Below are 15,003 nucleotides of genomic sequence, written 5' to 3' on the forward strand. Positions count from 1 at the left end.
TTCATACCTTACTTATTTACACAATTGTAATATAAAATAAAATGAATTTTAAATATATTTATTATTGAGTTAATTTGAAATCCAGCGTGACAGTAAAACATTATATAAACATAAAATATGTGGATTTGAAGATTATCATCTTCTTTCACTGAACTAAAAAAATATATTTGAAATCTATTAATTTGAAATTCATCAATACAAACACAACCTTATTCAATTAGAATTTTATGATCTTAATTCTCTAAATCAACGAAAATACATTTGAAATTCAATGATTTAAAATTCATCAATTCAAATGCAATTTTATCGTATTTTAAAATAATAGAAAACTGTGAAAAATGAGAGTTGTGGATGGATACACAATCACACAAATAAATTACAAAGTTTTCACCTACAGCGTAACAAAGGTCTTCCAAAAAACATACGGGAAGATCACAAATCACACAACAAAAAGGTGGTTAAACCAAGAACCAGAGCTAATGTCGACATCCGAATATAGCCTGATATTTGTTGAGCGCCACCGAAATATGGTTGGATCATAACCTTAAACTGGCAACTCCCGGTAGACGGATTGACTTTGGTAACTGTCCCAAGACCGGAGAACTTGCAGGCCTCATCAAGCTGATTGTTCTTCTGGTAGTAACTGTTGAAGGCATATGAAATATTACCCGCAGAATCCAAATTTCCGCAAGAAGTTTGATAACCGAGGCTCGTGCAGTCCGCAAGCGAGCATGCGAAGCTCACACTAGGAGCGATCTGGGGATCTTCAAGTTTTGCATTTGACTTCAATATGCACCATTTATTCTCCAAATAAGTGACATTTCTGGCTGGGATCAAGCCTGAATTTGTGGTGCCAAGGTTGAGAGAGTACTTCGGTTGGCCATCATACCCAAAAACACCCCAATGACGCTCAAAATTTCCAGGGTCTATGCTTTTTTCATCCTCATCGATCAAACTGAATAGGTATGCATTAATTGGACTAGGTCTCATCGGGGTTCCTTTTCCACCTGATATATGAGTCATGAAGCCTTGGTTGAATCGTTGGGCATACTGTAGGTTAGCATTTCGATCACCATCTGTAGGCCAACCGATTTCACCCACAATTATGGGCAAATTCCCAAAACCATTCTTCTGTAATGCCCAGACAAGGGTATCATGGTTTGCATCAAACATGTTGTAATAAGACATACCACCATCATTCAAGGGGGTAGCGTTTCCATCAAAAAAGGCGTACTCAACTGGGAAGTTTGAGTCTGTGTAAAGGCTAATGAATGGGTAGATGTTGACTGTAAATGGTGCTCCATTATCACTCAAAAACTGCACAATTTGGATCATGAAATCGTGGATATCGGACCGAAAATCCCCTCCTGAAGGGTAGGTGGTTGAGGTTGCATAGACATCGGCATTGAGGGGAACAGTGACCTTTACTTGGTTGCTAAGCCGTGCTTTATTCAGGGCTTCTTGAACATTTCTGAGAGCTGGGAAAGTCGTTCTAAGAAAGCTTCCATTATATGTCGCCAAGAAAGGCTCATTCCCAACAGCAACGTATCTGTAAATCAATTCGAAGGCCGTTTGCATAAAACAAAATATGATCAAACTCAAATAATTTCACAAATGTGACATGCAAAGTGTGAACCGTACAAGCATGAGAAAAGATATTTGCATAGTAAGCCATAGTTGGAAAAAGATTATCTATATATCTTCCATTAAGGAACGGATTCAAGACTCGATACAAAAACGAACAGGGTTACAAAATGACCTGATGATGACATTGTTTGTGGTAATATGATGGGAAACATTCTCAGATACCCATTTTTCAACAGCCTTCGCGCTCGAAGCAAAAGATGAAAGCATGTCATTTGGTATTCCAACCATAACTTCGATCCCAGACTTGCCCAATGCTCGTAAAGTATCGTAATCAGCATCAAAAAGCTTTACTTTTTGAATACCGTTCTCTCGTAGCATCCTCACCACTATATCAGGTGGCAAATTATGAGACGTCTGTGAGCCCCAGTTGGCACCAATCCCACCCACTGGAAGGCATTAAAAGTAATATTGTAAGAGCGCACTTGAATATGACCCCAAACGACAACCAATGAATAAAACTGTTTAAATCAATTGAAAATTTGAAGCACTCTAACTACGGTTTCTCCAACCTCCTGAAAGTAGCTTTGACACAAACTAGGTTCAAAATAAACAGCAATGATGAGTACTAGCACCTCAGTCTAATGTGATGTGCACTCATAATGTTATGAGCAATATCACAATCTTATAAATATAATTTATATTCAACCTTCTTATCCCTTCATATATGTCTAGCTGAAAGTTATTTTTATAAATACGACACGCTAAGGTAGTTATCAAGAAGTCTCTCGCATAATGCAATAACAGTACTGGTACAAGTATGGGAACGGGTGTTAACTAGAGCACGAAAAATAAATTCGTGAATCCAACTCCGCTAAAGGTACACATCTCTATCATTGAACTTTTGGGGAATTTTAAACAGATCTCTCAATTTCATAAGCAACCAACTACAATTTTCATCTTCTAGCAGATGCATTTTTAATGTTAATTAGACGTAACTGGGAAACAAAAGCCAGTAGTCCTACATAAGAGAACGGTATAAGGCATTGGCAACACCAAACAAGAGATATAACATAAATTATCAGACAAGATTCTCAGGGAGACATATCTAAGGTACAAACCTGCCACATTTTGCCTTTCAGTGGTCATTTTGAATGAGCTAAATGATTCTCCGTTCCCAGCATCTGTACACATACGAGGACATAAATGGAAAAACAAAGGATAAGGAAAGCCAATTCCAACGAGTTAAGAGAGAATCTCCAGCAATATTAAAGAATAAAATTAATATCTGAATGCCTGTCGTAAATAGAAAACAATTACCAATCACAGAAAAATCATAACTTACAAACATACCTGCCTTCAAAATTTTTTGTCTCAGTTTCAAGTTCAATGAATCAAATTTCTTAGTTCATTATTTCTCATTGAATATATTCTCTTCTCTGGACATCAATTTTTTTTTTGGCATGTTCCATGGTTGTTTCTCACAAAATAAAAAACTATCATCTCTGCATTAAGTTGCAACAGAAAAACATAAACTCCAAGAAAAGAAGAAGCTTCTGGTAAAATAATTATCATAATGAGTGTAATTCCAATAGCACAAAAGATAACTGAATCATAAAAGATATGTAAAGGGTGAATCTTGACAAATGAATAGCGCGAACAACCAGTTTCATGAAACAAAATCAAAGTTAAATCAACTGTTTATGATACGAACTCAAAACCAGATTAAGTTTCGGCAATTTCAACGATGATCCTGATACAAGGGCAAGTACCTGCCTTGAGACCAAAATCATTAATTTTGTTTGGGTTAAATGATGCGTGATGATTAACAGCTGTAAAAGTTAGAGATTATTTATTAAAAAAAAAAAACGCAGCAAGAAAATGCTCATAGTATAATCCCTTCGAAGATTAACAAATTGCAGAAAAACAATGGATATATGTAAGTACCATTTTCAACAACGGACTCGCCCAAGATTGGACTGAATCCATTCAACTGAGCCCCTATCAGCTGAGAATGACATCACAGCATGAATCAGTACATTTTCATCAATATTCCCATAACAAAGCTCTCTCCACAAATTATTGACAACAAACGGCAAAACAACAACATTAAAAAAATCAAATGGCTTCCAAATTGGAAACCTTTCTAAAAGCCTCAACTTAAGTCAGATTATTCAACAAAATCAGTCTCCTAAAACAAACAGTGGGACCAAAAGGTCATCTATTGTACTTTGAGCAAAACATTTTTCATTTTTTCCCCATTTTTGCAATTATAATGAGATAACCTAACATTAGGGGCAATTAAGCTTTTAAACACCATCCTATAAATAGAGTCTAGCCAAAGAAATGATCGGGCGTACTGGGCAAAGGCAAAATTTAGAAACTCAGCCAAATTTAATTAATTTCAGCAGTCAAAAAGATACCATTTTATTAACAACTAAGCCTGCCAAACACATCAAATAAGGAAAAAGAATGCTTCTTCCCCTCCCACTCCTTGATATATCAGCTTCTAAAAAAAGAAAGGAAAAAAAGGGTTAAAAGGAGAACTTACCAGAAAGAATATGAAGAAGGGCAGAGAGTAAAAATCAAAGGAAGGAAACATCTGAATCAGATCTTTAATTTGAACTCTATTTTCTTGACCAACAAAAATAAACTAGAAAAATAAAGCAAAAATCAGACTTGAAAATATATCTTCTCCATCTTCACTTCAATATATTCGAGGAGCTGGTAAGAGAGTAAAGAAAGTAGCAAGTACTGCATTAAAGATTGGAAGTTGCCGAAGTTTTAGAGAGAGGAGAACTGAGGTGTAAAGAGTCACATTAAGTTTTCAGATGAGAATCCGCTTAAATTCGAACCTTTTGAAATGTGGGGGCATCTGAGAGTAGGACATGTTCCTTTCCTTCTTGTTTTTTTTGTCGCCTTTTTAGCCAAGATCATATTTTTCTATGAGTTTTGAGGTTTATTTTTATATTTCCCAGGAGACTAGTTTTTTATGCTGTAATCAAATCAATTGGGACATCTCAGATTGACGTTATATCGAATTAGTATATAACAGTTCTTTGTTTAAATTCGCCATGTCTCGTCTCGAACATGAGGATTCGTTTTAAACTTTAAATCTTATTTGTTCTCATATGAGTTGTAAATCATCGACAAATTATCTATTATTATGTAGTGTTGTGGTTGGAGTTTTATCATGTATTACTTGAAATTCATTATAACTAGTTACTCTGTACACGCGATGGGTGTGTGTACAGTCTTTTTTATCATTATCGATGGACTAATGTGAAATTTGACAAATTATGTATGGACTAAATTGATATTTGAATTGTTGAAATAAAAAAAATAAAAATAAAAGTGTGTGTTGAAATTTAAAAAAAAAACAAAAAATAAAAGTGTAATATTAGTATCATATAAAAGTAAAGTTGGAAGAAAAAGTTGGTGTCCTTCTTAAGTGATTACTATCATGTCCTCAACTTTAATAAAATAAAATAGATAACTAATAAGAGTAAAAGAATATAAGTTCAGGTTGATTGATGAGTTTTTCAAGAGATTGCGATTTTTAAAAAATTAGTAACCTTTTGTTTGGGAAAAAATCTATTGCACTAGATTTTATATTTGTACTTATGAGTTTAAAATATTTTCTTAAATTTTTTTAAAAAAAATTATTATTGTATTATCTTATCTAAAATCTTTATATTACTTCTATTATTGAAACCCCCATCGAATACTACATTACATATGGTTTTAATATTTTTAAATCTATATAAATAATAAGAGGTGGTAGTCCAAATGGTCCGACATATTTGCCCATTTTGTATTTTGGTCATGTAATTTATGTTATATTTTGGTATTTAATCTTTTTACATGAAGTGTTGACGTGATACCATACACATAATATTTTCGTGTGCCACATTAGGATTTTTTTAGTATTATGTCAGTGTTTTTCGACGTAACGACAACATTCCATAATAACACCCAAAAAAACTCTTGTGAAACGGTCTCACGGATAAATTTCGTGGGTCGAATAANAAAACTCTTGTGAGACGGTCTCACGGATCAATTTTGTGGGTCGAATCACTTATTTGGGTCATCAATGAAAAAGTATTACTTTTTATGCTAAGAGTATTATTTTTTATTATGAATATCGGTAGGGTTAACCCATCTCACAGATAAAAATTCGTAAGACCGTCTCACAAAAAACTTACTCAGAAAAACCTGCTCGGTGCTCTGAAAATATCCGTCTGATCAACAATGTGGTTTGGGTTGGGCTTATAAATTGGATCAATTTTCAATGGAACGGATTGGATTTTCATATGTTTTGCTTTTTCATTTTAAGATTTTTTTTTTAAAACTTTATCAAGATATAAAACTAGACTATAAATATAATATATAATGTACTACTATTGTGTAGTAATAGTATGCAAAAAAATATATTACCATTATTAGAAAATATGATGTAAAACTTTTGAGAGTGGGTCTCATGTGAAACCGTCTCACGGATCTTAATCTGTGAGACGGGTCAAGCCTACTCATATTCACAATAAAAAGTAATACTTTAGCATAAAAAGTAATATTTTTTCATGGATGACTCAAATAAGAGATCCATCTCACAAATACTATCCGTGAGATCGTCTCACACAAGTTTTTGTCAAATTTTGAATGATAGCTACCCTGTAATTGTTTTAAGTAGGATTTGCAAATGTTTTAAACAATTGATTTATAGATTTTTTATTCACAAATTTGTAAAACTTTGTGAAGAAAAAATCTATAATATTTTTTTAAAACTTTATTCACAAATTCATATTTGAATCGCTCAAAATCTCTCGAGAAGTTCCTCGAAGCAATTTAATTGTTGTTATATATTCTTCGTTGGAAATAGTCAGCCAAAATTTTATAAAAGAAGTCTAACATTGTAAAAAAATAAAATAAAAAATTGAATGAAAATACATAAATAAGGTCTTGTACTCGACCATTTAATATAGGAAACTTAAGTGCAAGGCAATCCAATACAGGAAACTGACATGCATACATCTGTTCAGTTATTTCATTTTCGATCCTCTCATCAATTCACGATTTTATTCTATTTATTTTTCAAAATTTGGTCCCTCTTACACCACCACAATAATGACAGAATATCGAAAAATAATGACGTGATTCTAAAAAATATAACATCATCTATATCTGATCAATATTCTGATGAAAAATACTAAAATTTAAAAAAGACACAAGTTATTGGACTAAAATATAAAATTATGAATTGACCGATAACATGACTAAAAATAAAAAATATACAAGTTACAATTTTAGTATATTAACTTGTATTTTTTTTCTCAAAATTTTGTCATCTTCCAATAGAATAATGACAATTAAAAATGATAATGTGACACTAGAAAATGATTATGTGATCTATGCTAGATCAATATTCTAATAAAAAATATTAAAATTTTAAAGAAAAACATGAGTTATTATACTAAAATATAAAATTGTGAATTGATCTATAACATAAATAAAAATAATAAAATTTACTAGTTACATAATTAAAAATAATTTTTTCCCGAGGAGAAAAGATTGAGTAAAATTTTTTAACTTTGGCCCTATATCAAATCAATGCACCATTTACTTTTACTATTTACTTACCAAGCACTATACAAAAGGAATCAGAAATACCTAATTTAATGAATTCCATTTTTAAGCGCAAATATTAAATGGATTGAGTTTTAAAAAAATTTAAAAACTCTATCGACAATCTTTAGACCCTTCACTGTTGTTTCTCATCATTTTTATATACTTCTTCACAAATTCTTCTCATCTTAAACAACAGAAAAATTCTTGTGAGACGGTTTTATGAGTCAATTTTGTGATACAGATATTTTTTTTGGAGTCACCGATTAAAAAATATTATTTTTTATTGTAAATATGAATATTATTGACTCGTCTCATGAATAAAGATCAGTGAGATCGTCTCACAAGAGACCTACTCTCCTGACAGTAATAAGAAGATAGCAGAAAAATTTGTCGATATCGATCAAGGATCCATGGACCGGACTTCAAATATACCCTACTAGATTTGGCCAAGTTAAAAAAAATCGAGCCGATGTTCAAGTCCTACCCTATTAGCATGAATTTAATCGTAGAATCTTATAAAATAAAACGATTTTTTTAGAAATATATACAATAGTCATATTTTATTATTAGTATATATATACAATTCTTACTTATAAAATATAGAAAAGCAAAGGTATAATTGAAAATACAGTAAGGGAGAAAGGTTTGTTCGAATGTATGTGCGGGTAGGATCGAATTTCCTTTCGAGAAAACCGGGCAGGATCATGCCAGATAAGACTGTCAAAATCAGACACGACTCACTAATCCAACACGATTCGAAAAAAAATCAGATTTGAGTTTGGTGTTTTCGGGTTCAGGTCAGATCAGGTTGGACCCGATAGTTGACCCGAAAAAATTGATCGGGTTGTGTTAGGTTCGGGTCAACCTGAAAATTTTAATTTTTTTTTAAAAAATCGTATAAACTATTTTTATTTTTATGAAACTCAGATTATATTCCTTGTTTTGAAGGTTTTTTTTTTAAGATGTATTTTGAAGGGATTATATGTACAACCAAACGTGATAATTATTTTTATGGAGAATTTTGCATGAAAGTAGAGCACGACCCATAAGTATTTCAGTCCTTTCTGCTAAAGCATTACCTTTTTTTCCACAAGGGTAATCCGGCATTTAGGACATCAATTTGACTGTCTTGAATCGGGTTGAGCAATAGTATTATTAAAAAATTGCTCAACTCGAATTCAACCTGAACCTGAGCCAATTCGAAAACTCTCAACCGAACCCGAATCCGAACCCGAATCAACCCGATCAATCCGATTAACCCGATTTTGATTTTTTAAATTTTTTTATTTTTTAAACAATTATTTATTTGATTTAATAAATATTCTTTATTTTTCTATAATTAGACTTTGAAATTTAAATCATATATATGAGAGAGATTTTGTTATTATGTGTTTAAATTAAAATATTATTTTTTTGAATTTTATTTAATTTTCTTTTAAAAAAATTTAAAAAATCAAAATCGGGTTAATCGGATTGATCGGGTTGATTCGGGTTCGGATTCGGGTTCGGTTGAGAGTTTTCGAATTGGCTCAGGTTCAGGTTGAATTCGAGTTGAGCAATTTTTTAATAATACTATTGCTCAACCCGATTCAACTCAGTCAAATTGATGTCCTAAATGCCGGATTACCCTTGTGGAAAAAAAGGTAATGCTTTAGCAGAAAGGACTGAAATACTTATGGGTCGTGCTCTACTTTCATGCAAAATTCTCCATAAAAATAATTATCACGTTTGGTTGTACATATAATCCCTTCAAAATACATCTTAAAAAAAAACCTTCAAAACAAGGAATATAATCTGAGTTTCATAAAAATAAAAATAGTTTATACGATTTATTTAAAAAAAATAAATTTGTTATCCTGACTCATTTAAGACCAAATATATTAGATACACGAATTATTGATAAATTGTCAAATTGATTCATGAACTATTGGAAATGAGTTAATTGATACATGATCCAACTAAAAAAAGTAATATTATTTTTAACTTAAATTTTTCTAAGTGAAATTAATGTTATTAAATTCGATTAGATACATGTTTTAATTTTTCTAAGGTTATTTTATTGATTGAAATTGTAAAAATAAATATATAGTTATTTAAAAATTATATTATGATGAACAAGTATCATACTCTTTGTATAAAAATGTTAGAACTATTAATTACAATTACATATTAATTGATAAATTATATTCACAAATATAACATATTCTAAAAATATTTATTCATATATAATAAAATGATAGATATTTTTTAGTCCACCTATATTATATTACTATAATTATATATTAATAAAATTACAACTCAATAAATAAATTATATAAAAAACTTGTGATGACAACACTATAAATCACAAGTTTCATAACCAGAAAATGTAGCAAACTCTAATAAATAAGGACTGCAAACACACAAGATAGATGCAAATGTTGATAAGTATATGAAAAATATGTTTGGTATTCTATATTTAATGTTGTTAAACTGAAGAGACAGATTGTTTCAATCATGAGTAGGTCTCTTGTGAGACGGTCTCACGAATTTTTATCTGTGAGATGGGTCAACCCTACCGATATTCACAATAAAAAATAATACTCTTAGCATAAAAAGTAATATTTTTTTCATGGATGATCCAAATAAGAGATACGTCTCACAAAATACGACCCGTGAGACATCTCACACAAGTTTTTGTCATCAATCATATGGGTGTCTTTTTGTCCATAAACTGATGAAAACCATCAAACTACACAATTTGGATGAAATGGTATCAGAAAAACTCGAAATCATGCACATGCTCGTGAAACAAGGTAACGAGCACTGGGGCTCCACTTTTCGGGCTGCCCAGCACCACATGGAAAACTCGGGCAGAACACTGAGCGGTAGGGTGGTCAAAAAAGGCCGCCCTAACGCAAGACCTATTGCCTGTAAAATCTTGGCAGCTCTTGGGACGCTAAATTTTAATAATAAATTACAAATCTAAAATGACAAATTTTCCCTTAATTAAATTTCATAAGGCAAATGCTTATTTGACTGAAAGGTTTGTTATCACACACCAATTTCCATCAATAAATTATTTTCTGATAAAATCCCAAGATACATACATATCAGCCGACGAACCTCTTACATGTAAATTCAAATAGCCAAGGCTTGTCGACGAACCTCTTAAATGTGAATTCAAATTGACAAGTTTTTAAGATTATTTGAACCAATGAACTTTTAAGACGGGTTAATGTTTGTAATAGACATGGATAATCTAAATGTGGAGATTTATTATACTGGAGTATAAATTTGTATATTAAGCGCTATTATAGTCAGTAATAACTATGTCACTTCAATATTTTAAATTAAACAACAAATTGAATGTCACGTATCGTTCACGCTACTAGCAGAAAAAATTATCACAACTTAAAAATCGTACTCCCAATAATTACGTCACTAGAAATCTATGAGAATCAAACACATGACATTGATTGTAATATCAATTATAAGATCAAGAGTCTATCACTTTACCAAAATATAGTTCAACTTCAATATTTTAAACCATACAACTCAAATGTTGTTACGAGTTGATCGTTCTCTTAGCAAAAGCAAATACTGCACTCCAACAAAATTCATAGTCGATTCCAACCTCCAAGTGACCATCTATTACGATAATAACACCGTAGGGATTCGACAGTGCAGTATAAATTCATATTTGGACGTACATAAACGAGTGAAACATATAGAAAACGAGCACATTTCTATATGTCGATGCTACATAGTTACCAGAGAGCATATTAACAGAGAATAGGAATACCAACTGAAACGCCGTTCCATGTCTATACGTGGGAAAACTTATTTAAACTTTTGGCAATTCAGAGAAGTCCAAGAGCTTTCAGCTGCTGAACATCGTCAGGAGCAAGAGGCGGGGGTGACCAAGAGGCTTCATTCATCTCATCATCCACGTTCTCAACAACATATTCCTACCAAATACACATATATAGCAGAAAACTAAATAAAAATTGATTGATAATGAAAAGCTGGGGGGAATGCAAGGTAGTCTCGGTTCCTCGAACAGAAAACGTCACACTATTTCACAGGCAATATTGAACAGAAAGCATGCGAAGTTGAACAGGTAATCAAGATTTGTGCAATATTTCACTGGCAGAGCTCACTGTAAACTGAAACACATGCAAAGAAATTAATTGGCATAATTGGATTCAAAATTACGGGCCATCTTTCGCACACGGGAAAAGAATTTAACTTTACGCGAAACGAAACAAAATATAAAGAAAAGAAAAGGTTGAATAACAGGTTTAACTACTTGAACATAATAAGCATGCAGATCTTGGTAAAATCAAACAAATGAAAAAATGCAGCGCTAACTCACTTCTGTTAGCATTCTTTTTGCAAGTATGTGGTAGTGTCGCTGCCAAATCCTTTGCCCAACCATAGTGGCCACCAATACGCTATAAAATATGCCGAATACAGAAAATAAACATATCACAATTATAGCCATAATACATAATAATGGCAGACCGGCTTCATGATTTCCTTCCAGGCAACCACATTCACAGGATGCACAATCACAACTTTCCGATCTGGATCTATCAGTAGACCACAAACTAAGAGTAGCAGGCAATTGGCAGTCAAAGCACGTCCTGAACAAATGGCACAAGGACAGACAGTTTAACTCGAAATACATAGACTTATAGGTTAAGCAGAATTCACAACCACAAGAACCATCAGGTAATAACTTTTTCACTGAATTCATTGTTCTAAAAATTATAAAAGAGAAGACAAAAAAATTGATCATAACACAAACATAAGATCACTGTTAGAAGAATAAATCAAATTGATTTGAATGGGATGTGGATTCATGCAAAGCACAGCGTGAAGAAGGTTTACTCACTAGGCTATGCCAAAAATGGATCTTCGTCCTTAGTATAAAATCTAGGTCTAACTCCACAAAAACACCCTGTTACCACTTTATACAATGATAAGAATTGCTTCTTTAAGTTGGCTAAATAATTTTGATAAGAAAGAGTCTAGATACAAGGAACAAAACACAATATGAGAGTAACTGATCACCACAGCTATGATTATAAATATACAATATTATGATAAATTGAAAGATATCATATAATAAAAAATATAATACCCAAGCTCACAACAGCAACGATGCAATTCACGACATGGTACGGCTGGATCGTTGCGGATTCTTTGATCGAAACAAGTAATGAAACACCCAGATAAGCCGATAAAAGCGAAAAACAATACAGTCCCTGGAAATAAAGTTCGATGTCATAAATGTGCTTGCAACAGGAATTAAGAATGAAAGGCAACACACATAACAACCATTCTTTAATACTTAATATACGTACAGATAGGACCATGCATCTGTGCCCAATATAGGTTACTCACAACGACATATTTCAGCTCTGACTAAAAATTTTACATCCTTCTTTCCAATATGTTCTTTATTCAGGCAATGTGAATTGTTTATTTTTTGTTGGATACAGCTGTGATGAGCATGCAAGAAGTATGCTAAATTAAACCAAAATAGGATATAAAATAATTGTTGATAACATTAAAATATCTAGAGTTATGACCAGCCATATTGTTCGTCATACATTCCAAAATTCAAATCGAGCAAATAACTACTTGAAATATAAGTATTGACAGTGGCATCATAACCAATCTGAAGCTCAAGAAGTATTACCACACACGTAGTAGAAACTAAGTTCGCTGCCGAAACCCCAGGTTAGACGAAGCCAAAATTTCTGGCTACCATCAATAAGATACACCAAGTATGCCAATATAGCAATGACCTATAACAATTGTAATAAAATCGTAAAAATACTAGGAAGGAAAGAGCTACTGGCATTATCACAACATAAACATAACAAAATAGATGGGAAGGAACAGAAAATAAATTTGAAAAGGGGTCCAATAATCAACTACCATCTGAATTGCCAAAAAGATGAATGTAATATCCCTTGTAACAAAAAATCTGAACTTTATTGTTCGCCATCTCCTATCACGTATGTTATCAGCTTTCAAATAATAAGGAGCCTTGCAAGTTGTGCAATGAGCGAAAGCAAACCCTTCCTGCACCAACAAAAACAAACGAGGAAATATAGATCAAATAACCTAATACTAAATTTTTTAAAAAATACAGGAGTAGCATTAGTTAAGACAGTTCGACTCAACGAACATAAGTGTCGTTTTTAAATATATTTTTCCGTATCGACTAACAGCAATCATGAAATAAAGGGAATAACAGGCAGGTAAAATAGCCTGACAAATTTAGGAACTAAATTAATAAAACTAATATACTACCACCTTAAAAAGTAAAAGAAAATCATTTGCACATGAGTAGAACAGTTACAGAATTCAGTGGGGGGTGACAGAAGTAGAATTAAAAGAGAATGCCATGTTATAAACTTGATTTGCAAGAAACTCAAATGAAGATTATGTTTTATGCTACTAATAAATATGTACCTTAACAGCGCGCCAATGATTCAGACAAGCTCTGTGAACATACTTAGATGTCCCTTTGCACTTGCAGGGAGCAATGAAATCCCGACCTATTTAGGAACAGAAAATGTAGCTTGTAAGTCTGTAAAATCACGCAGTGAGGTTTATATTAATTCATCCATATATGCAACACTGTCGATCAAAATCCTCCATTTTGCAACAGAAGTAAACAGCCAAATTTTTTTTATGCTAACAAAAAACAGTGATTTTAGACCCAGAAAAAAGCCCAAGATTAAAGTTGTGATTAAAAAATTATAAATCTATCTAAGGATAACAGATTGTCTTATTTAAGAATTATAAATGTAAATAAAAAACAAAAACTAAAAATAATTGCGTATCGCATCCTTCCACAATTTTAAAAATAAACATCTCACAAATCATGCGAAACTTGCTACTTTTTCAAGTTAGCTGCTTTATCTGCCAGAACTAAAATCTTCAAAACTTGAAAATTGAGGAGATTTGAGGAGTTATACCGTCAGTTTCGAGGCATATTCGGCACTGAATCTGGTCCTCTGTGCCACTCTCAAGGTCAATCTCCGAGTGCTTGGTGATCGGAGTCGGTGGCAGCAATGGTGAAAACTCGGTGTGCCCACGACCCATTTTCACAGAATTTGTTGATAAATTCCAAAAAATCAGCGTAAATCATGCGGCAGACCCCTAAAATACCTCTCAAGCCTACCAAAACCAAATTCTTCGGTTATTTCAACCAAAAAAAAAAAGACTTCGAACGACAATAATGATAATAATAAAGGAAGAGTAGAACAGACTTCGACTCTGAAACGAAGTAGATTCTTATTTTACATCCGACCCTATCGATAATTATTTTTAATATAAAAAATAATATTTTTTAATTAATAATTCAAATAAAATATTTATATCATAAAATTGACTTATGAGATCATCTTACAAAAAAGTTGGGAAATTTAGGCAAATGATACTCTACAATCTCATATTTAAAAAACTAACCTTCATTTTGAAAATGTCTATTCTACCCCCATTTTAAATATTTTCAAATCCTTATTTTTTTCTTTTATTTAACCCTACCGTTTTCTTTCTTTTGAAATCCCATTGTGAGCTGTCTTCTGCATTTGGTGCCATCAGACACCGGGATTGACTTGCAACACTTGCAACAAAGAATTCCTCGACGATTCTGAGCAGAAGCTTCACTACAAATCTGAGTGGCACCGTTACAATCTTAAACGGAAGGTGAGCCTCCGCCGATTCCTTTTCATAATCTTATTGTATGTGTTTGATTTTGTTTATATTTATGGGATTCCTACCTCCTAT

General features: G+C 32.3%; 2 protein-coding genes across 5 annotated transcripts; both read right to left on the minus strand.

Moving 5' to 3' along the window:
• Positions 1-290: 290 nt before the first annotated feature.
• Positions 291-4,527, minus strand: LOC140964479 (glucan endo-1,3-beta-glucosidase 6-like). Of its 3 annotated transcripts, none has more exons than XM_073424307.1 (7): positions 4,440-4,527; positions 4,136-4,308; positions 3,532-3,592; positions 3,357-3,416; positions 2,706-2,768; positions 1,760-2,033; positions 291-1,549 (listed from the first exon to the last, which is right to left on the minus strand). In XM_073424307.1, the coding sequence occupies exons 2-7, from the start codon at positions 4,184-4,186 to the stop codon at positions 433-435; spliced, it is 1,626 nt and encodes a 541-aa protein (XP_073280408.1). In that variant the 5' UTR covers positions 4,187-4,308; positions 4,440-4,527; the 3' UTR covers positions 291-432. The 3 variants fall into 3 exon arrangements, with proteins under 3 accessions (XP_073280408.1, XP_073280410.1, XP_073280411.1); XM_073424309.1 differs by lacking the exon at positions 4,440-4,527 and adding an exon at positions 4,403-4,418; XM_073424310.1 differs by lacking the exons at positions 3,357-3,416; positions 4,440-4,527 and having other exon boundaries at positions 4,136-4,433.
• Positions 4,528-10,811: 6,284 nt separating this feature from the next.
• LOC140965232 (uncharacterized) lies at positions 10,812-14,464 on the minus strand. Of its 2 annotated transcripts, none has more exons than XM_073425371.1 (7): positions 14,190-14,464; positions 13,681-13,766; positions 13,141-13,287; positions 12,899-13,007; positions 12,338-12,461; positions 11,567-11,645; positions 10,812-11,159 (listed from the first exon to the last, which is right to left on the minus strand). In XM_073425371.1, the coding sequence occupies exons 1-7, from the start codon at positions 14,314-14,316 to the stop codon at positions 11,052-11,054; spliced, it is 780 nt and encodes a 259-aa protein (XP_073281472.1). In that variant the 5' UTR covers positions 14,317-14,464; the 3' UTR covers positions 10,812-11,051. The 2 variants fall into 2 exon arrangements, with proteins under 2 accessions (XP_073281472.1, XP_073281471.1); XM_073425370.1 differs by having other exon boundaries at positions 11,567-11,837; positions 14,190-14,457.
• Between the last annotated feature and the right edge of the window lie 539 nt (positions 14,465-15,003).

This window comes from Primulina huaijiensis, chromosome 18 (assembly GCF_012295235.1).
Source record: "Primulina huaijiensis isolate GDHJ02 chromosome 18, ASM1229523v2, whole genome shotgun sequence".
NCBI lineage: Eukaryota > Viridiplantae > Streptophyta > Magnoliopsida > Lamiales > Gesneriaceae > Primulina > Primulina huaijiensis.

Excerpts from the sequence above, each read along its gene's own strand:
- LOC140964479 (XM_073424307.1), bottom strand. The coding sequence starts at position 4,186 with ATGTTTCCTTCCTTTGATTTTTACTCTCTGCCCTTCTTCATATTCTTT. Across the intron at positions 3,593-4,135 it reads CCTTCTTCATATTCTTTCTG|CTGATAGGGGCTCAGTTGAA; the intron begins GTAAGTTCTCCT and ends TGTCATTCTCAG. Across the intron at positions 2,034-2,705 it reads TGAAAGGCAAAATGTGGCAG|TGGGTGGGATTGGTGCCAAC; the intron begins GTTTGTACCTTA and ends AATGCCTTCCAG.
- LOC140965232 (XM_073425370.1), bottom strand. The coding sequence starts at position 14,316 with ATGGGTCGTGGGCACACCGAGTTTTCACCATTGCTGCCACCGACTCCG. Across the intron at positions 13,008-13,140 it reads TCTTTTTGGCAATTCAGATG|GTCATTGCTATATTGGCATA; the intron begins GTAGTTGATTAT and ends CAATTGTTATAG. Across the intron at positions 11,838-12,337 it reads CGTTGCTGTTGTGAGCTTGG|GACGTGCTTTGACTGCCAAT; the intron begins GTATTATATTTT and ends CCATTTGTTCAG.